This window comes from Myotis nattereri (genome assembly GCF_964212035.1).
Source record: "Myotis nattereri genome assembly, chromosome: 8".
NCBI lineage: Eukaryota > Metazoa > Chordata > Mammalia > Chiroptera > Vespertilionidae > Myotis > Myotis nattereri.
Window position 1 is genome coordinate 71,825,246 of NC_138083.1, and position 22,313 is coordinate 71,847,558.

At 46.5% G+C, this 22,313-nt stretch overlaps 1 protein-coding gene across 9 annotated transcripts in view; it reads left to right on the top strand.

The window, feature by feature from the left end:
* PTPRT (protein tyrosine phosphatase receptor type T) overlaps positions 1-22,313 on the top strand; it is a 943,168-nt gene that overhangs the window by 705,351 nt on the left and 215,504 nt on the right. For all 9 annotated transcript variants that reach the window (XM_081096943.1, XM_081096945.1, XM_081096948.1 and 6 more), the window contains exon 11: positions 558-660. In XM_081096943.1, coding sequence (XP_080953069.1) covers positions 558-660 — 103 coding nt within the window. The remainder of the gene's footprint in view (positions 1-557; positions 661-22,313) is intronic.

Below are 22,313 nucleotides of genomic sequence, written 5' to 3' on the forward strand. Positions count from 1 at the left end.
TGTGGGTTTTAATAGCACTTAATGCAAATGGCTAAATTACCTTCCCCAGGGATCAGATTTAGTTTCACTCCTGTGGGGCTGGGGATGAGAGAGGGAGGGTCTCATGAGGAAAAAAAAAAAAAAAGAATCACTCATCACCATTGTAATTTACATTTTTAATGTGCTTAACAAGGTTGACTGTGCTCACATCCTTGTTGAGTACTTACATTTCCTGCATTTATCTGTTTATTCGTGTGGGACTTTTTGATTGCTGAGGGTTACTGGCCACATCACTGCCACCCTTCCCCAGGCTCTGCAGCACCTTGGAGGAGCCCTCTGCCTGGTTGGAGATCAGGACCTTCTTTGCTGAAATCCTAGGATGCCATGTGCCTCTCATCTAAGCTTCCCCACACACCCTCCTTCCAGTCATCCTGAGTGTCTTAGGGGTGGCCTTAAGGGGAATGAATGAATGAATGAATGAATGAATGCTACAAAGCCAGGACGGTCTAGGATTTCACCGCAGTGAGTGGGGCTTGGGACCTGTGCTGAGCTCCACACTCTCTCTGTTCTCTGCCCAGCTCCATCGATGCCTGAGTATGACACAGACACCCCACTCAACGAAACGGACACGACCATCACGGTGATGCTGAAGCCTGCTCAGTCCCGGGGAGCCCCTGTCAGGTAGGAGGTGCCTTTGCCGAGAGTTCACACTTTCCTTCTCTGCACCAGGCACACCTCCCACTGAGTCGTGTCACCATCAATGCTCGGGCCGGACTGGCCAGGAGCCAGGCTTCCTGGAGGAGGAGGGCCAGCAGCCCATGCCCAGTTCAGGGGGCCCCTGAGCCAGGAGCCTCTCTCTGCACAATGGGTGTTGGAACTGATTCTGAGGGAGCATGCCGAGGCGGACCTGAGGAGGCTGGGAGAGAACCTTCTGGAACACATGGACAGTAAATTTATTTAGTGGGTTGGGAGCCTGGAGACTGAGCCTCCTGCCCAGATCATCTTTCCATGTCTGACTGGCATTAGCAGACAAATGGGCAGACTTGCTGAACTCTGAAACCTGCCTGCTCAGAGACATGAATGGGGCCAGACCTCTGGGCTGGGCCAGCGTAGGGCCTTAGCGTCCTAGGGTCCCCCATTGGGGCTTGAAGTCCCAGCCCTACTGCTGATTTTCGCAAGAGGTTGCTGGGGGTCAGGAGCATGCTTATGGCCCAGGTGATGAAAGCCTCTCCATGGCTGAGCTGCCCCAGTGCCAGGTCCTGGCACGTGGCTACCAGGAAGGCGGGCATCTCTTTTAAACCAGCTACACTTTGCACAGGGGCAGCAGCTCCGAGCTTGACTGCCAGCTTTGCTCAGCGATCACAGGACGGCAGTCCCTTGAAATCAAGTTGAGTGTAGGGTGAAACAGCTTTCAGATGGGCTCAGTCCAGTTCAACAAGCACGCACTGAGTACCTTAGATGCCCGGAATGGGGGAGGGCCACAGGGGATAAAAACGATTCATTTACTTAGCCATTCAACAAGTATTTATGGGGCACTCCCTCTGTGCCAGGGGCTGTCTAACTGCTTAGCAGACAGCAGTGAACTAGTCATGGTCGAAAGAAAGCCAGACTGTCGCTGGGGAGACAGACACATGAAAAGATAATTACAACACAGTGCATGTGTATGGAGATGTGCCTGGGTCATGATGAGGACTCGGAGGGGAGAGTTGCCAGAGGAGGTGACACTGAGCTAGATCTTAAATGTTGTATGAGATTTTGCCAAAGCAGTAAGAGGATCCAGCGTGAGCAAAGGCATGGGGGACAAACGCAGCCTGCTGTCCTGGGAGCAGCCAGGAGTGGTTCCGTCTGCTTCGGCATAAAGATGAAGGCAGCAGTGGTGGGGTGGCGGTGGGGCCATGTTTAAGATGCTCGGGCTTCTCTGAGGAGCCCTGGGGAGCCAGATGCAGTGTGACTCTTATGAAACTGGAGACTAGGAGACCAGCCAGGAAGGAGGCTATTGGGATGGGCTCGTTATCTGTTTTCCCACCTGGATCCAACTCTACCCAGAAATTATAGGCAGTGCGGCAGATCCAATCAGTTGCCCGCAATTAGGAAGTTCCCCTCAATTCCGTAGGCTTTGAACAATGTTCTGTTCTAAGTCAGGTGAATCTTCAGACCTTGCAACAGGCGTGTGTAGTGTTTGTGGGACACCTGAGCTGAGAACTTTTGCCTTGTCACCTGTACATAGGTCATTGCAGGACCTGGCTGTGGTGAGCCCAGGCAGCTGGTGGCTCTTACACCAAATAAATAGTTGCTGAGTTACTTGCTTTTGTTCCTGTTACTGTCGTATAACATTGTCATTCAGTTCTGTCTATACACTGAGATATTATTATCCTCCTTTTCAGATATTATTATTCTCATCCTCAGGCTCAGAAATTCCCACGAGCGCACAGACAATAAGCAGGGACGCTGAGACTGAACCCAGGTCCTCCAGGTGCTAAAGCACATGTTGCACTTCGGCCACCTTTGCCTGCCTCCCTTTCACAGCTTGTGCCTCTTTCACGAAGCAGCACTGGTCATGTTTCAACATCTTTGAAAGCTTTCCAGATGGCAAAATAGGCCCAGAAACGAGAAACAGTGTATCCCATGTTGCACAATCCATGTGCAGCTGACCCCACACCCAGGACTTTTACACAATAGACCCAGGCAACCCCTTTCACGCTGCAAGCCTACGAAACTACCTCCAGAGGGACCTGGCTACCTGGCTTCCACGGTGGGTTCCTGGGGGTGTGGATTCCGTCCACTCCCCACAGCCTTCTCTATGGGGCAATGGAAAGGATGGGAGCTTAGTGACAGGGAGCCTGGGTTCAGAACACTGCCGTGCAACCTTGGACCAGATACTTCATCTCTCTGAGCCTGAGGTTTGCTTATCTGGAAAGTATGGAGGGTAATGATTCCACAGAGGCTAAATAAAATATAGAAGCCACAGCAAGGCAGGCTGTCAGAGTGAGTCTCTTCGTTGGCTTTTCTGCTTCTCTTTGGAACTTAGGAAGGTCTGCTCAAAGTGGATTTTGAAAAATCTGTCCTGCCACCAGGTCACAGTGTTGCCTGCTTCTTTCCTATTCAAATTTTCAAAGCTTTTCGAGACCCTGATTCTATGGTGGGGATGGAAGGCCTTTGCTTTTTTCCTTAAGATCCCCTACCTTCTTTCCAGCACAAAGTTTCCAAAAAACTTTTTTTAAAAATTGTACTGAGAAATAAGCAATATGGGTCCAGCAGCATAAAGTTAAATTTTGTACAGAGGACTAGAGTCCCATCCTCAGGATAAATCAGATTATATGTCCATGAAACTCTGAAAACTCATCAAAGTCATTAGCACCATGTTTTATTGAGCAACTACTGTGTTCCCAGAATTTAACCTTGACTAACCTAAGAGTAGGATCTTTCTATTAGAAATGAGGAAGCTGAAGTTCAGTCACAGAGCCCGCAAGTGATGAAGCTGGGACTAGGATCCAGGCCTGCCTGCCTCCAGAGACCAGCAAAGGGGACCTCTGAGCTGCCCAAACAGGCATTCCTGGGAAAGCTCTTCCAGTTCCCACAGAGAGAAGCCCCTTGCGCTTTCCTCTGAGCCTGCATGCTCTTAGCTTGCCCATCTGTTTGGTAATCTCATGCATCCTAAGACCACAGTAAATTAAGAGGTGGGAATGGAAGTGCCGGGGAGCAGTGAAAAATGACAGTTGGCAGGGAGCAAAAAACAACAACAAAAAACCAGGAGAACTCAATAAAACTGACACAGGGACTCAAGAAATTAGGAGGTCTGCATGCTGCAGCTCCTCACGGCCATGGTTGTTCACCCATGATTCCTGGCTTACCCCCAGAAATGTAGCATGAGGCTCCATGTCTTCAAGTGCAAAGGACCTGCTAGCGTTCATCTAATGAGCAAGGACTTGCTGCATGCCTGTCACCAAAGATAAACTGTATCCTCACAACATGGCAAGAGCAGTCTCCCCGTTTTGCAGTCATGGGAACGGAGATAAACAGACCCCAGAGAGTTGATGCAGACCACGAAGTAAGCAAGCGGTGTGGGCAGCATTTAAACTGACCCTAAGCCAACCCTCATTCCTCTAGACCAGCCGTGGGCAAACTACGGCCCGCGGGCCGGATTCGGCCCGTTTGAAATGGATAAAACTATTGAAATAAAAGACCGTACCCTTTTATGTAATGATGTTTACTTTGAATTTATATTAGTTCACACAAACACTCCATCCATGCTTTTGTTCCGGCCCTCCGGTCCAGTTTAAGAACCCATTGTGGCCCTCGAGTCAAAAAGTTTGCCCACCCCTGCTCTAGACCTTAGCACCTCCCTAGGAGGAAGCTGGGCATGCCATATTTTGGTGGCATTGCCATGGGAAAAAATGAAAATAAATGTCACTGCCAAAGGGGCAATGCTTCGCGTGTGGGGAGGTCTGGCTGCGTTTCTTCCCAGGGCTCTGGGTCATTGAGGGTGGGGACACTCCTTTCCGGGACTATTTTCAGACTGGTGCCTGGGCATTTGACGAAGGGGCAAGCGACTAACCCGTGCCACCCAGCAGTCTTTCAGGGCAGCTCGCAACGGCAGCAGTGGCTCTGTCACAGTAGATTTCCGTTACCTCAGCTCTGTCCGCCGTGAGGCCAGGGCACTAGGGTGCCCAGCTGGGAGGCAGCTGACCATTAGGTCACTCAACAAATTGAGCGTTTGCTGTGTCCCAGGAGCGGGAGGTAAGTGGGTTACACACATGCCTGTCCTCCTGAGGTTTAGCATCCAGGAAGTGTTCCTGGGAATGGGGCAGGGAGCTGGGGCGTCAGCAGGGAAACAAACCAGATAATGAAACTGGACCAGCAAGACAAGGCCAGTAAGGACAGTGACTGTGTTGGCTGAGAGGAGAGGACTGGCTGGAGAGATGAGCTCAGGGGGCCCACGTGGAGTCCCGCAGGTCAAGGAAGAAGAAAATTGAGAAAACAACAAAGGCCATGATTGCAGCACATGAAGAGCTTACTAAGTGCATGGGGTCAGGGATGCCCGGGATGCTATTCATAGCTGATAGTTCCTTTAATTTCATTGTATCATCCGATTGCCATTTACCCAGTAGATCAGGTGGGTGGAAACACCTTCTCCATTTCTGAAGAGGAAGCTGTAGTCAAGGTGTGAAATGATTGGCCCAAGGTCACCAAGCTTGTTACCTGTACCGCAGGACAGGGACCTCACCTCCTGCCTTTGCGTTCATTGCTCCCCTAGAAGGTTCTGAGTGTCCCATGCCTGGGGCCTCAAGTGATGACTGAGTAACCACTCAGTGGGGATGCTGGCGAGGGAACTGCCATCAACTCGGAAGTGACGGGGAGGCAAAGGAGGTCTCAGGGGCCCTTCACTCTGGGCTGTGTGGGCGAGCCTGTAACTTGAACCTCAGCATGTCTCTCTCTGAGTGGGGTCTGCCTGTCCTCTAACAGCATCATAGCTGAACCCCAGCCCCCCGGCCTCACCAGCAGGGCTCTGTCCATGCTCAGCCCCTTGCTGCCCCTTGGGAGCCCCTTGGGTCTGACTTTCTGGTGGAATTGATCGGGCCCAGAGGCGAGGAGGGGAGATGGGGAGGGAAAACTGCCCTGTGGGCTCCCGCACCCTCATCTCTCCAGCCAAACCACGTCGGCAGCTTGGCCTATATTTCTAATGCTCCACAATAGAGATTTATTGCTTTTGCATTGCTTTCCCCAGGCCTTCAAAGATTTATTGGTTTTTAAGTGACAGAATCCCAGAATTGCTTAAAAGATCAATCAAACAGTGACTAGAATCTAATATTCAGCTCTGACTTGAACACGCCGGGCCTTCTTCCCCCACGCCCCACCTGTCATGCTGATGTATCTGTAGTAACCTTCCTCAGAAAGTAACTTGGCCATGAATTAATCACCCCTAATGCAGTCCCTGAAGTAGGGCCGGGAAGAGCCCCGGATTCTGTAGCAGACCCTCCCCTGGGTCCCCAGCTGGCTTCCTTAGAGGCGCCCCTTTCTCCCCCCACCCTCTCCTCACCCAGTCAGTCAGGGTGCCCGTCCACTCAACCTCAGACTCAGCTTGGGAATTATCTCTTTCTTCTCTCCTCTGTCCCTCCCTCCTTCCCCACCTACCCCGCCCCCCACTCTCCTAGCCTGCCAGGGCGCCTTGCTGGTTTCCCTGGCATACATTCATCATCTTTATCCAGCCCCCACAAGCTGCTGGAATGGTCCTTCAGATGCACAAATTGGATCAAGTTAACTTTTCTGCTTAAAATTCTTAAATGGGTCACTGGCTTTCTACCGCATTTAAGTTCAAGCTTCTTAGCATGGAATTCAAGGCCCACCAGAATCTGGCCCTGACCCGTTTCTGGTTTTATTTCCTTTCGCCTTGCCCTCTTACCAGGCTTTGCTCAAGTGCCCTGTGTGCTTTCTTCATCATTCCTTCCTGAGCTTTTCATTGGGCTACACGTGTGTTGCATGTTTTCTCTGGGTTTATTTCGTGTGTGTTCCTCACTAGACTGTGAGCTCCAAGAAAGGGGTAGGCTTGACACTAATAGATCCCCTTTCCTGGGGACAGTGCCTGGCATTTAGTAGACACTAAAAATAAAACCAACAAAAAACCTAAGTGAGTGAATCGGCACATCTGTTTTGCACGCCTGGCAGGAGCCAGGTGCCGGGACTGTGCAGGTGCCCCTCACTGGCCCGTTTTATCTGCCCCCTAGTCTGTAAGCACTGTCCAGTGGAACCTCCTGCCATGATGAAAATGTCCTATCTCTGTGTTCTCCAAATAGTCACCACTAACTACAGGTCGCTGTTGAGCACTTAAAATATGACTGAGGAATTAATTTTTTTTTTAAGTTGTGGCTAATGGCTACCAATTTAGATGGTGCAGGTCTATAGGAAGAACATTCAGAAAAAGAAAAAACTGCTGATGAGCCTGTGGACTTGGCCAGAGATTCCCCAGAGTTCAGGTGCGCAGGCATTCATCCTCAGCCTGGTGGCTCAGGCAGGGAGAGCTTCTTGGAGGCAGGGTTACCTGATCTGGGACCAGTCGGATGAGGGGGCGTGTGCTTAGTGACCCAGGAGGAAGCAGCCTATGCAAGAGCCAAGGCAGAGAAGGCATACAGTGTGTTCATGGAACCACTGTGGGCTGCAGCAGAGAAGGGGTGAGAGTCAATGAGCCGCAGGGGCCAGGTAAAGAGACCTCCACTTGCGGTTTGGTCTTTTTCCTGACAGGTGTGAGGGCATTTGGTGGGCACATGCAGGACCATTCCCATCTGCAGCAGAATGCACCAGCTCCTCCTTGGGCTCCCACTCTGTCCTGGTCACTCCTCTATCAGGGACTTGCGTTTTCCATCTCCACGAGCCTGTGACCTTCTTGTGTGGCCCTGACCATGACCTTCCATCTCTCATGCTCTTCCAGCCACAGCAAACTTGCCAGTTGGTACTTTGGGACAGCTCCTGGAAGCAGATCAAATCTGATGCAGTTGACTCATGGGGCACCCTTGGGCCATTTACTTACTTCTCTGAACTTCAGGCTGTTTGTTGGTAAAATGGGAATACATTACCAGGTCACAGATTGTTTTGAAGATCCAGTCAACTAAAATGTGTAAAGTGCAATTGGCAGTTACTCAACTTGCTCCTTGGCGTGGCCATGCTGCTGGGACAGGAGCGGCTGCCTGCCCCCTAGCTATGGGATGGGGCACTCTTGGAGCCCTGCTGTGAGCTGGTGCCTGTGTGCTAGGCTCCTCCCACAGCACGGGAGCGCTGTCACATGCCAGGTGTTGGCAAGCATGTGACGCATCAGGGAATGTGCAGTTATCTACAAGGTTGTCCCCAAATCCTTGAGACAATGTTACCTTAACAATGGATCCTGAGATTCGAGCACCTTTCACAAACACCAAAGCAAGCAGACAGTGCTAGGGTGTCTCAGCTGCTGAAGGACCAGCAAGATAAGGTCAGCCATACCCTCAAGTTGGAGGAGATGCCTCCTTAGGGTGTGAGATCAAAACAAAGAAAATCCAAATCCCCCTCAGGAAGGGGCACTGGGATCCACATGAGCTCCCTCAACTGAGATCTTATCAATATTGGGCACAGAGTGGGTAGACAGAATCACACCAAGCAGGAGAGGTGAGACCAGATCCTAGGAGATGAGTCAGGTCTATCTGTTCCCTCCTTCATTTGTTTATCAATTCATTAACTAATTAAGTCAGTAAATACCTAATTTGAATTTGAACAAACACCATGTGCCAGACACTGCTGAGCACTGAAGATTTAGAAATGATCAAAACAGGCCCATGTGCAGCTGAAATCCTAATGGTAGAGACAGCTCTGTGCAGACGGAGCCACGGACACTAATGATTGGCTATTATTAGCAGCAGCCAATTCTTACTGGGTCCATGTCACCAACCCCCCTCTGCTTTCAGCTGTAGCTGTGCTGGACAGTTCCATGGATAGTTGCAAGGTCCCGCCTTTTTCTGCTTTGCCTAGGTCAGTGGTTCTCAACCTTCTGGCCCTTTAAATACAGTTCCTCATGTTGTGACCCAACCATAAAATTATTTTCGTTGCTACTTCATAACTGTAATGTTGCCACTGTTATGAATCGTAATGTAAATATCTGATATGCAGGATGGTCTTAGGCGACCCCTGTGCAAGGGCCGTTCGACCGCCAAAGGGGTCGCGACCCACAGGTTGAGAACCGCTGGCCTAGGTGCTTTCTCCAAAGCCCTGTGGATCTTCTTCAGTCTGAGCAGGCAGGTCAGAAGTGCAAAGGATTTGACACTGTAGGAGCAACCTTCAGCCAGTGGGGGAGGGGAGTCTAGGCATCCATGCCCTGACTCCTGTCCTTCAGATGGACCCTTCTGAGGCTGCTGCCACACTGTTCCTCTCTCATTGGCTTTAGGATCGAGCCCATTTCCCAAATGTGAGCCAGCTCGACAATGCACACTTTACTGGTTTTCTTTCCTTCTACGTCTCACTCCTTCTTATAAGAGGAGGGTCAGACTCAGTCCAGGGATTAAGTTAGAGAAACTGAAAGGAGGCCAGTAGGACAGTAATGGGGAGAAAACACAAAAAGAGAGGCACAGGATGAGGTTGGGAGAGAGAGCCAGAGACCGCAGTCTTTGTTTCTATTCTAAAAGCATTGAGGAGTCCAAAAAAAAGGGGGGGGGGCTTTAAGCAAGCAAACAATGTGATCCATCTTACTTTTTTTAAAAGGTCTTTCTGACATCGTTGTGGAGAATAGACCAGAGGGACAAGAGTGGGTCAGAGAGACCAGTTGACAGTTATGGTTGTCAGGATGAGAAAAGAGGATGAACCAGGTCAGAGTAGTGGTGGTGATGGAGCTCAGACTTGAGGGAGGATGACTAGGTGGTGACTTTTCTATGGAGCTGGTGGTGGGTGTAAAGGAAAAGACATTGTCCAGGTGACTCCCAGGTTTCTGGGTTGGTCATTGGCGTGGATGATGGTGCCGTTCTCTGAGCTGAGGATTACTGAGGGAGGGAAGTCCAGGAGAGACCATTGATGGTAAAGGTGGCTTGGGAACCAGTGGGAGTGTTAGGAGCCAGTTGGACAAGGACCTGATGTGTGGACCAGGTGAGCACTGGGGCCTCTGAGGCACCTTCTCCAAGGCAGTTAGGATGTGTGGACTGCTTTCACGGCCTGCCTGAGGCATGGTGCACAGAGGGTGCCACTCCAGCGTGGAGCACGAGGGGTATGTCAGATGGAATGCTAGTAGACCGTGTAACATGCCAAATGGCTTCTGAGGTCAGTGCCAGTTCTCGTCACTCCAATGAGCCCTTTGCATCTGACACGTGCAGCTAATTAGCCTTATAGGCTCTGAAATACACAAGGATGAGCTCCAGGACAGATTGGAGATCCAGCCAATCTATATATAGATATATATGCCTAATATGCTAAGTGTCTGACGGATCATTCAGCTGTTCGACCAGTCGCTATGATGTGCATTGACCACCCGGGGACAGACGCTCCGACCGGTAGGTTAGCTTGCTGCTGGGGTCTGGCTGATGGGGACTGAGCGAGATGGACCGAACACACCCTGGAACCCTCCCTTGGTTCCTTCCTGGCCCCGATCGAGCACCGGTGAGGTCCCTAGGCCTGGTCTGCGCCCTCTTGCAATCTGGGACCTCTCGGGGGATGTCAGAGCACAGGTTTTGGCTGATCCCTGCAAGTCAGGCTGAGGGGCCCAACCGGGCCTCTAGTTTTTAAAGAAATAAGAAACATCATTGGTAAGAAAAGGAAACGATTGCCAAATTTCTTCCAGGACCCCTGTGATAGCTGTGAAGCCCAGGGTGAGAGCGCTTGAAACAATCACAGAAGGGCTTTGCTGGACCATGGAGCTGCAGCGAGCAAAACTGGCATCATTATCATCTGGTTCTCAGACAGCAGCCTACGATGGTGTCCAAGGAGGATGGGCAAGTGAAACTCTGGAGGGCTTATTGACGTGTGGCCTGGGGAGTGTATGAGTCCCTGTCCACGTGGGGAGAGAGGAGAAACTGAGATTACATTTAGATGCTCTTTTTCTAAACGTCATTGATTTTCCTTTGTTCCTGGCTCTCTGGGCCACCTTTTCTGGAGCCTGAAGATGAGGAACAGAATGCACTCCACTTTGGAGTTGGGAGATGGGCAAGGAGACTTAGCTCTGCAAGTCATACCGCTTGTCGCCAAGCCGGAAAGTGCTAGGACTTCATCGCACCAGGTTGGAAAAGAGGAGGAGCCAGATACAAAAAGAAATGACCAGCAATAAGGAATAATGGGATAAATATGGCTGCAGAGCTATTCCCTGTGGGGCTGTTCCACCGTGTACATATGGCGACTAAGGGGCCATGTAACTATGACTAATGGGACAGATAAGTACCACCAGTGAAACTATCCAAGGAGACAGGGTCAGTCTGGTGAGGGTGGCACAGAACAGCAATCCGATTACCCAGGCAAAGAAAAGGAAAGAAGGGTGACACCCAAATAATTTAGGTGGCTTTGCATCCACATCTGCTCATCCTAATTGCATTGCAGGTCTCCTTTTATCAGCCCCCCAAACAACCGAGCTTAGTAAGTATTGGGTCTGGTGTTGACGGATTCTGGATTATAGTCCTTAAGCTCAAACCAAGGAAGAAGAGCAGGTGTTTCAGAAAGAATATTTTAAAGGGAGCAGGAGCAGTTGCTGGAACATGAAGAGGGAAGAGTGTTCTATTTTGGACTGTCTGCCATCTGGAGAGATGGAGACGAGACTGCTGCTGGCATGAAGGAAAGCAGAGTGTGGTCGTCATGTTCACCTCCTACCACAGGGACTATTTAAATCCCAAAAGGCTGGGGTGCTGGGGAGGCATCTGAGCAGGGGCTTGAGAATTAGGATTCACATTCAGGGGGTGTTTGAGTGAACGACCTCATCCAGGGAGAATGTGTATGAGAAGAGGCGAGGGACAAGACAGAGATCTGCGCTTCTCCAGCAACCACACAGGCAGAGCAGGACTGGCCAGAGAGGTAGAAGACAATCAAAGCAGAGTTCAAACATGAAAGTCAAAAGAAGAATCATTTTTTAAAAAGAAAGATGGTCAACATTGTGCAGTTTCATTTTCTCCAAGAACTGTGAGCAGGTCTTACCGTCAAAGAGAGACACGCGAGTTGATAGAGGGCCACAGGAAAACAAAGCTGATGGTGTCAACAAAAGTGCTTGGACATGGAGCATAGACTCCAGACTTGACCTACAAAGCCTGTGAAGGTAGAGGTGCAGGTAACAGAGATATTGAGGGTCAGACGACCTCGATACTGTTGAAAACTCTTTTTTTTTAAAAATATATATTGATTTTTTAGAGAGAGGAAGGGAGAGAGTTAGAGAGATAGAAACATCGATGAGAGAGAAACATCGATCAGCTGCCTCCTGCACATCTCCCACTGGGGATATGCCCGCAACCCAGGCACATGCCCCCGACCGGAATCGAACCCGGGACCCTTCAGTCCACAGGCCGATGCTCTATCCACTGAGCCAAACCGGTCTCAGCCTGTTGAAAACTCTTATACAGGGGTACAAAGTGGGGAGAGGCTGCAGAGACCGGAAGAGGGATTCGGGGAGTAAGATGATCGAAGGGGAGGCTTCAGTAATGGAACCCTGCTATGGAATACTATGGCCATAGGTGTAGCCATGTTGGCAGTGATGGTGGATGGATGGTAATGGCTTCATGGTGAAGGTCAGTCACCAAAGCCAGTGGGTCAAGGAATACAGAGTCCAGGCTATGGATGGAAGGACAGTCTGAGCAGCTAATTCTTATGTTAATCCTCTCCCCCTGGGCAGCTGGTGACATCCTTTGCAGGAGCCAGTGTCTCTGCAAGATGCCTTCTCCTGGGTCTCACTTTTTCCCAGTGCTTTCCCTGCTGACTTTTCCTTCTCATGCTGCCCCCGGCCCTGTGACAGTTGGCATCACTGCTTTGCCTCAGATCCTGCACAGCTGACAACCGATGGCTCTCCCTCTCTGGGTCTGCAGCCGCCCACAGGTCAGACTTTGCATGCGGAACTCCATCAGTGCATTTCTATAGCCTGATCCACTGATGCTCTCCTGAGCCAGTGCATCCACGGAGGTTGGCTCTCCTGCAGAAGCCTTCTGCACAGTGCTGGCTCCTGCCAGTGGCAGCCGCTCAGAGGGATGCCTCCTCCGGGCAGCAGTGAGAGAAGTGATCCTGAAAGCTCTGGCTTTTTAGTAGGAAAAGAACAGCTTAAAGCTTCAAGTCTCCGCCACTAGGCAGAAGAAATGGGTGCTTAACCCCCTTTCACAACACAACGCATTCTCTTCTTTTCCAGTACATGTCTACTTGGTTGTAGGCTCACTACGCAACGCATTCTCTTCTTTTCCAGTACATGTCTACTTGGTTGTAGGCTCACTACGCAATTTATAAAGATTATAAATGTAAAAAGGGCGTATTCATGGCCAGGGCAAGGGGCAGCAGCGCCAGTAACACAAGCGGTAATCAAGGACAAGACTTTAGATCTACACTGACTAATGCTGCAACCAGAGCTACGTGGGATATTTAAATTAATTAAAACTGAATTAGATTATAACTTCAATTCATTAGTTGTACTGTCCACATTTCACGTCCTAAGTAGCCCTGTGTGGCTAGTGGCTACCCTACTGAGCAGCATCTCCACCATAAAACAAAGGATTCTGTTTTATTCTACTGCTCTAGGCCCAAGGAGGGCTAGTGAAAAGAGGGCAAGGTCCAGGTTTGGTTTCAGAGAGGCCATGAATGTAGGCTTTTGAGACACAGGTAAAAAGCCAGGGATCCTGCCCTGACTAGTTTGGCTCAGTGGATAGAGCATCGGCCTACGGACTGAAGGGTCCCGGGTTCGATTCCGGTCAAGGGCATATACCTTGGTTGCGGGCACATCCCCAGTGGGAGATGTGCAGGAGGCAGCTGATCAATGTTTCTCTCTCATCGATATTTCTAACTCTCTATCTCTCTCCGTTACTCTCTGTAAAAAATCAATAAAATATATATTTTTAAAAAGCCAGGGATCCTGTTATGAGAATTAAGAACTATAATGGGGGCTTAGACACAGGCATAAAAAGTAAGTCCCCGCAGCCAGAGAGGGACCTATGGTTGAGCTGATGTGCTGCTGAGACACTGGCCTCCTACACTAGACTTCCCACATTCCATTGCTGCACCTCGCTGGGATGAAGTCTGGGAAATAGGTTACCCCGAGTTTTCACACCTCAGTGAATATCACTTGGGGAGCAAGGAAATATGTAGATCCCTGCTCATCCCAGGGGAAATGGGATGGGCCTGAGAATCTGCGTGTTTAAGGGCATCACAGGGTCTACAACAGCCTTTACATTCCCAATGTTGAACAAGCTCCCAGACAACGCCCACCCTGCTGGGCTTGAACCACAGCTTGAGCACTCCTGGGCTAGTCTGTAGGTGGCCTCGGGGTCGGGGAGGGAGCCTGAGCAGGGAGCCAGGTATTGTCTTCCCTGGTGCCAATGTTGACGCATTCTCAAGGCTTGGAGAAGCGATTGTTTTGCATTTCATTGTGGAGCTGCCCCTGTTGGTTTTACAGCTTTTGAAACTCTGGTGTTTCTTTTGGTATGTGTTTCAGCAGGGAGATAATCAGTGTTAGCTCATAAGAGCTGAACTCAGATCTCTGCCACCCCCTTCCTCTATCCTTGTCCACGTGGGGGCCGAAAACACGCCCCTATGTTCTGATGGTGACGACAAGGACTGGCGCCTGTCATAATCCGTGCTGTGTTGCTGCATGCTGATAGCATATCTGAATATATCACTTCTATGCAGATGTGGGGCTTAGGGAGGAGATGGGTGTTTGGTGAGCCTGAGCAGCAGGATCCGAACAGATCTGTATTCTCCTGTGGAAGGGTAGTGCAGTCTGGGAGCACCAAATCCAATTCCTACTTTCACGCTATAAGAAGTCTCATATTTCCTAAGATCAGACAAAATCTATTGAGTGCCCAAATGCCGCAGCAATATGGGCATGTCACTCAGCAGGGATGGAATCTGTAGGCATTGTCCCCCGGGCCAGTTTTGATTATGTTCTTTCTCCTTTTATTGCAGTCAGCAAATCTGAATTTGCTATTGTGGGGAGAGCAGGAAGATGAGGGGGGTGGGAAGGAAGTTTTTTAACCTTCAGAAAGTTCAGAGGTGCAGTCTGAATAAGCACAAAAAACTTTCTGTGTGCCTCCGAATTCCTTGAATTTGCAGAACTGCTCAGAATCCCAAGAGAACTACCTTGCACATAGGATGCAGGGCCTGCTTTGTAGCTAAAAGGCAGAGGAGAAATGGTGAGAGAGGAGCAGCATTAGAGTAAGTGAGAAGAGGAATCAATGGGGGAAAAAAGGAGCTTGGTCCCCATCCAGGCTAAGTTTCAGCCTATTGTTCAGTTTCTTAGCTTCAAAGCCATCTGCTCGCAGATAACGTCTCCCCTGCCAGGACACCCTGTTCCTGCTTAATTGAAATTAGTTTCCAAGAATAGTTGTCTAAAGCAGTTTCCAATGGTGGCAATGTTTTGAAAGTCACAATAGGAGCTGAAGCTTTGGGATGCAGATTCCACACATGAGCCAGATGTTCAAGGGCAGCACAAGGTCTACAACAGCCTTTACATTCCCAAAGCCAGGGGGCTGCTCACCGACCTCTGCAGCCCACAGACGGCTCTGAAACTGGCACCGTCTCGCCACCAGGGACCCGTGGTACCGCAAGTGTGACAGGAAACAATCACGCACATTCAGGTTTAGAGCGATGTGTTCCCCGGGCTTAATTATACCCCAGGTATATAAATTACAGAAACATGTTAATGCTCCCATGATTAAAATTATAGAGTGTCTAATTGAAAAAGCATAAACCGAATTGAAGAATTCCTAATTATAGTTTGCCTTGAGGTGTTCATTTCCTCCATAAAGAATGCATAATTTCTTGGAACCTGCAAAGGTGGCCCCTTGCATCAACTCATGGGCTGCAGGCAGATGGGGTAAGGTTGTCATGTTTCAGTTCAGGAAGCCGATCGGGGATGCTTGGTTCAGTGGGAGAATCTTGGGAGGGAGCTCAGGAAGGGGGTGGCAATGGTAAGGCCACCAAAGCAAGGTTCACCCCAGTGGACATTGGGACAAAGGACAGATGGGGGACCCTTAGAAAACTTTTCCACCTGCCTTTCTCTTCCCTCTTCAAAGTCTCAATTTTCATCCCAGTTGGTTTAGGTAAATGCTGTGCCTGTAACACAATGGTCTTCAAAGTTTGGTTGTAAACCAACAGCATTACCTGAGAATTTGTTAGGAGTGTACATAACCACACTCCCACACCTCGACCTGCTGCATCGGAACTCTGCGGGGGAACCTGGCAATCTGAGCTTTAGCGAGGCCTCCCAGAGGCTCTGATGAATGAAGAGGCTGACAAGCATGAATCTAAGAGGTGGGTGGTAGACACCCATGGTCACATCCAGAGATTCAAGAGCCTGGCTTGCCCAACTCATATTATCTGTGAGAGCTATAGGCCTTGTCTGTAGGTTCTGATGGAGACTCTAGTGCATTACATCATACATTTTGTTCATCATTGTCATAGTTTTCATCGATATCTTTGTCAACAAATGGTTTTGCTAAGTCTTGTCTGGCTGGAGGCTGAGCCACTGCTAAGGATGCCTTCCAGAGAGCCCGGGCTTTGCTGATGCTGGGTCTGACTGTAAAATGAGGGAGGGGGCTCCTTCATATCAGTAATAATTGCTATTAATGGCATAGATTGTGAATATATATGCTCCTGAATAGTGATGTGAATTCTAAGTATAAAAGGCCACAGCTAAAAAACAACAACAAAAAAAAAACAACTCCCCTGGCATAGTGACCCAAGCATCTGTGAGCCATCCACAGAGACTCTGGGGGCGAGAGGAAGTTGCCCTAAGACACACTATAGCTGCATCTCCTCTGCTCAGATACCTTGTCTTTCTCAGGTTTCTGTTTCCTAGTCTGAACACATCAGAGACCCTGTGTGTGTGTGTGTGTGTGTGTGTGTGTGTGTGTGTGTGTGTGGTAGGTTATAGCCAATTCATAGCCGTCTGAATGATAAACTTATGGTCTTGGTTCATAGCATTCCATCAGGTTTTTGCATAATTCTTAACCATTCCCGTATGGTTGAAAATTTAGGTCATTTCCAGTTATTTGTTGTTATGAATAACCCAGCAATAAACATATTTATTCATGTTTTTCTTTTGGTACTATATCTTGAAATAGGAAAAATCCCCAGGAGTGGAATTACTGAAATGAATAAAATGGAACTAAAACGTATTGAGTGCCTACTTTTATATGCCAGGCGCTGACAGCCAATTCATATATATTAACCTTTTTCATTCTTTAATTAAAAAATCTCAAAGTAACCAACCAGGGCACATAGTTGGGAAATCAAATAGTCAAATCATTCCTTGCTTCACCTTTTTCAACTCCCCAGTCCTGTGGCCCAGGGGCAACTGCATTGAAATTCTTTGCCGTTTCTTCTGGGAATTGGCAATGTCACTACATAATGTGCTATTTTAAAGTAATTGATTACAGACATTATCTATTTACATCCTGCTATTACAGATGAGACGTTGGCTGTTTTAAATCATCCAATGCCTTCTTTCTAGCTTCCCGGTGTAGTTATGCCACTATTTTTAGTGAAATAAATACAGAGTGGCTAATTTTGTAATTCTATAAAAGCAGGTCACTTCAGTGCCAACTGGGATACTATTTTTGTTATAGTATTGTATAATTAACTTAAAGCTTACTATGTACTAGACACTATTTTAAGTCCTTTACATATGTTAACTCCATTAATTCTCAAAACCCTGTAAGGAAAGAACAAGTCTCATCCGTGTTTTAAGATGGGGAAACCGAAGAACTGAAAGGTTAAGTAACTTACCTAAGTTCATGCAGCTTGTAGTTGCTGATCTGGGATTTGAACATAGCAGTCTGGCTCCACAATCTGAACTGTTAACCATTATGGTGTCTACCTTTGATAGTGTGGTGCTTTTTTTTAATTCATCATAGAATTTACAATTATTCTATTTTATTCAGGCAATATGTTTATTATAGTATTCATACATTTTTTCACCTACAGAACTCTATCATTTCAGTTTAACTGTTAAATACTCTCTCTTTTTTTTTCATTTTCTTTTTCTTCTTTTGGTCTTTCCATCCTCTTTTCTAGACAAATACCAATCCTTGTCTAGCATTTGTTTAAAATTTTAGCAATCATACATTTTCCCTTTAAAAACCATTTACTGTTCTGTAAATGTTTCCTCTTTTCCTCATAGCATCACTCTTGTGTATAGAGGCAATCATTTCTCTAACTTTTCTGAAGATACTATTTTGACTAGGAGGGGGGGGCGGGTGGGAGGGAGGGAAGAAGAGAGATTTTTCTGACTCTTGTATTATCTCTATTTTCTCTGGGGTCACTTTTTCACATTTGAATTGACTGCTCTCTTTCATGTTGCAGTGTTTCTCCCCTAACCCAGGGAGCCTCAGGAGTCAATATTTAAAAGTCAGGTGTCGTGAAAGGAGTATGGAGGTACTCCAACTCTTCGAAGATGAAACCTCCTGTCTCCTGCCTGGGCGGTAGTGGATAGACACATAGAATCCCAGGTTCAAGAGTTTGATTTTTTCATGTACAGATTTTTGATCAGCACCCCTGTTTTCAGCCTCACATTTCACTTACACACTCTCCAAACTTCATCCATCCAGGATCCGAGTCTTAAGCGAGATCCATTGGGCAAGTCAACTCCCCTTGTTCGCATCACTTTACCACTTCGTTTTCTTTATCTTGCTAGACCAGATTCCTCTCCTCTGACCACATTTAGTCTTCCAGAATTTTTTTGAAACTTCTCATCTACGAATGGCCCTTTACATCTGCTCTTTTTTTCTTATATATTTTTTATGCCTTTTTAAATCTTTTACTGTCATTTTAGTGGCGTCTCAGCAGAGACAGGAGATAAATGGAGTGCATTGAATCTTCCACTTTTAACTGGACGTTCACTTACATTATTGTCTAAGCCAGTTCTCACAATAATCATTTATGGAGACAATATTATTGTCTTCAGATTTTCAAATGTTATTTAAATATTTAAAAGAAGGTCCCACAGCTAGTAAAGTTTCAGAGCCCAAAATTCTAGTTTAATGCAGATTTTATTTTTTTCACAATAGATTTTTTTTATTGGTTTTTCAAAAAGTGTTTAATATTTTAAGGCTTCAGCTTATAAACAAAAAGATATCTTGATTTTTTTTGTCGTGAAAATGTTCATTTTCTTCCAAACCAGTTTCTGGACTGGGGGATTTTATAGTCAAATCCAGCTCCTGACATACAACCTCTATCTGAACTATAGCACAGTTTGCACCTATGTTAACACTGTAGAATCTATGCTCTTTGTATTTCTATGTCATAAAGGTGTTTATGGACCTTGAAAGCCATTGCAAATTATTTCCCCAATTTGATGCATCAATTTTTCTTATCTGGAATTATACAATCCCACCAACTTCACCATAGCTTCCCGGAGAGGGCCTGTTATCATTTACGTTTACTTCGATAACCTAATGGATTTTAAATGGAAGCACATTATCATTTTGATATGCATTTCTTGGCTTACTGGCAGGGCAGAATTTTTCCATGTATTTTTATACTATTGAAGTCTCTTTAAGTTGTCTTTTCCCATTTTTTAAGCATCCTTTTCCCATTTACCAATGGCTGCGGTTCTGAACCAGAATTCATTCCTCCTCCAGGGGCACTGTCTAGAGAGAGTTTGGGTTGTTACAACTTAGAAATGGGGGCTGCTGCTGGCATTGAGCCAGTGAGTAGAGGTCCGGGATCCTCTAGGCACCCTCCAATGTATAGGACAGACCCATCACCAAGGTTATCCAGCCAAATGCCAATAGTACCAAGATTGAGAAGCCCTAACTTTATCTTCATAGCCATTTATTTATTTATTTGTTTGTTTGTTTGTTTATACATGATTAGATCAAAGTTTCTTAATCTTTTTAGTCACAAAACCCCATTACATTATTAACAAATAATGAAGATCCCTAAGAGCTTTTTTTGTTCATTTGGGTTTTGTCATCAATATTTATAGTATTAGACATTAAAGCTACATTTAGAAAATATTATAATTCATTTAATAATACATTACACATTAATATAAATAACATTAATGTTTTTCAAAACAATAAAATTAGGGAGAAGAGGTACATTGTTTCACATTTTTGCAAATATGTTTAATGTTTGGCTTAATAGAAGACAATTGGATTTTCATATCTGTTTGAAACTTAATCTGTTCTCATGATTTGATTTGGTTGAAATATGTGAAGGATGTCCAGATTCACACAGGTATGTAATTAGGAAAAAAAGGAGTATGTAATAGCCTTTCAATATAACTGTAGATATTCTTCTTTGATGTTGCACCAAAACTCAGAGAGTGGCAGTTTCCTAAACTTGAGTTGCAAGAAAACCATATTAGTGAACTTTTCACATTGTTACATTAAAACATATCAATGTTATTGCCCTTTGAATAGATATTTTATCCTTGATTTTTATCCTGGCATGCATTCCTCATTTGAAAAAAAAAATCATTGAATTATAAAAATCTTCCAAATGCTGACACATTTTATGATATAACATCAAAATATCACATTTGCTAACTTCACCACCAATCTCATCCGTAAAGTTTTAAGTATTGGGAACCTGTCAAATTTACAGTGACAGATAAGTTTCTCAAATTCTAATTTTCCCTTGAAAGCTCAATTATGAACAAATACTCGGTTTCCTTACAGTGACATGTAAACTTCATTTACTTTAGAGGAAATGTTTACCAAATATCCAAAGTGAAAAACCACAAAGTATCCATCATTCTTGCAAAAAAAGAAAAATCGTCCTTCATTAAAAATGTGATGAGTTTAGCTTGCAACTCAAACAATCACAGGGATATTTTTCCTTAAGAAACCATAGTACGTCACTCAGTGAGCAGGAGGCATGATATATGCATACTTCCCATTGTGTCACATGCATATTAAAAAACGTGTATGCAAGGTTTGAAATTAACACTTTTTACTGCCTCATCTGGGATATCTTAGGGAAAAGCAGCATTCTTGTTTTTTATAGCAAGTTGCTATATGCTGGTGAAGAATATAGTACAATGACAAACGGTTGGGTGCCACTACCTTGAATTATGCTGAGCAGTTGTACCCCTATTATCGCATTTGCAAGTATCAACACAGTGAAAAAAGGCAAAGACAGTCTTAGCATACTATTAACATCATTATGATGTTGCAGAATTACTGAAAGGGTCTTGGGGACCTCCAGAGGTTCATGGGCCACCTTAAGAACTGCTACATTAGGTAGTGATATGGTGCCCAAAGGTCTCTGATTCATATCACAAATTCAGGACAAGCCTTCCACAGGCAGATCCCTGAAACTTGGTGTTTATAGAAATACCTTGGTGAGCTTGTTCAAAGTTCTTATTTCCAAGCCCACATTCAGAGAGTCGCAGGGGCTCGAATTCACAGCTGATTCTGTGTCAGATGGAGACCTGGCTCCTTCAATTCTCTACACATCGGTGGTGATTTTCACCTCCCAGCATTCCTACAAATAACCTCATCTTGGGCCACTTGTTCCCACAGGAGAAATATTTTAATTAGTGTTATAATTCTTCTGTAGCATTTATTTGACCTATCTGGCACTGTTATCCCAGTTATTATGGTTAATTTAATGGTTCATTAATAATCATTCCTTTTACCTTTTTAGAGCTTAGAAGGGCTTTTTGAGGATAATTGATTTTAGATGGTCTGACAGAAAAGTACTCGAGGATTTTCACCCGGACACTTTCCTTTCCTTAAGCAAATGCCTTTGTCGTGTGTAGAGACATGCAAGGCCACCCTGTTGATTACTCTAAAAACAGTCAGTCTCTGTAGCATCTTCCTCTGTGAAAGCATCACGGTGGGTTTTAATTGTGAACTTTGGAGCCTGAATCCCCACTGAAGCTAGCCTTGTTCAACTTTCTCTCTTTTCTTTGCTCCTCTCACAATATAAGGTGATTTTAGAAAACAACAATGACATTTCAACCAAGAACTTGGCAGGAGGGTAAAAAGGGGTTGCTTCCCAGGTCATCTGAGGAAGGCACCAATATTGGGAGGCCTGGGGTGAGGAAAACAGCCTGGATCTCCACTGAGAAACATAAAATGCTCCGAATGTTTATTAAAACACACAAAAAAAAAAAACAAAAAGAGGAAGATGTTCACGTCCCTTAAGTGTTCTACTTCACTTTATTGCTTTACAAAATTTACTGCATAAGTGAATGAACCTGAGGTGGTTTAAAATACATATTCTGATGTGGGATATCTGGGATGGGACCCGAGAGCCTGCATTTCCAGCAGATTCCTAGGTGGTGAGGATGCTGCTGGCTCCTGGACCCCTGAGTAGCGAGGTCTTCCAGTGTTCTGCTTCTCCTAGCTGCTGTAGATGGCCACCCTTGGCTGCAAACACTCTTTACTACTTAAGTCTACGTAAACTGTTTTAAAGTTATTCTTTAAATGAGCTATCACCATTAGCTAATGAGAGCTATTGGTCAATGGTCACTGTAAACTAAGTCAACTCTCCATATATTGCTAGAATACACACACACACACACACACACACACACACACACACACATGCACCTGCATGAAAATTCATGCACTGGAGGAGGGGGTCCCTCAGCCCGGCCTGCCCCCTCTCATAGTCCGGGAGCCCTCAGGGGTGGGAGGCGACCCAACGATCCGGGGAAGGTGATGCCCTCATGACACCTCTGCTGTTGCCACTGCCGGCAGTGCAAGCCT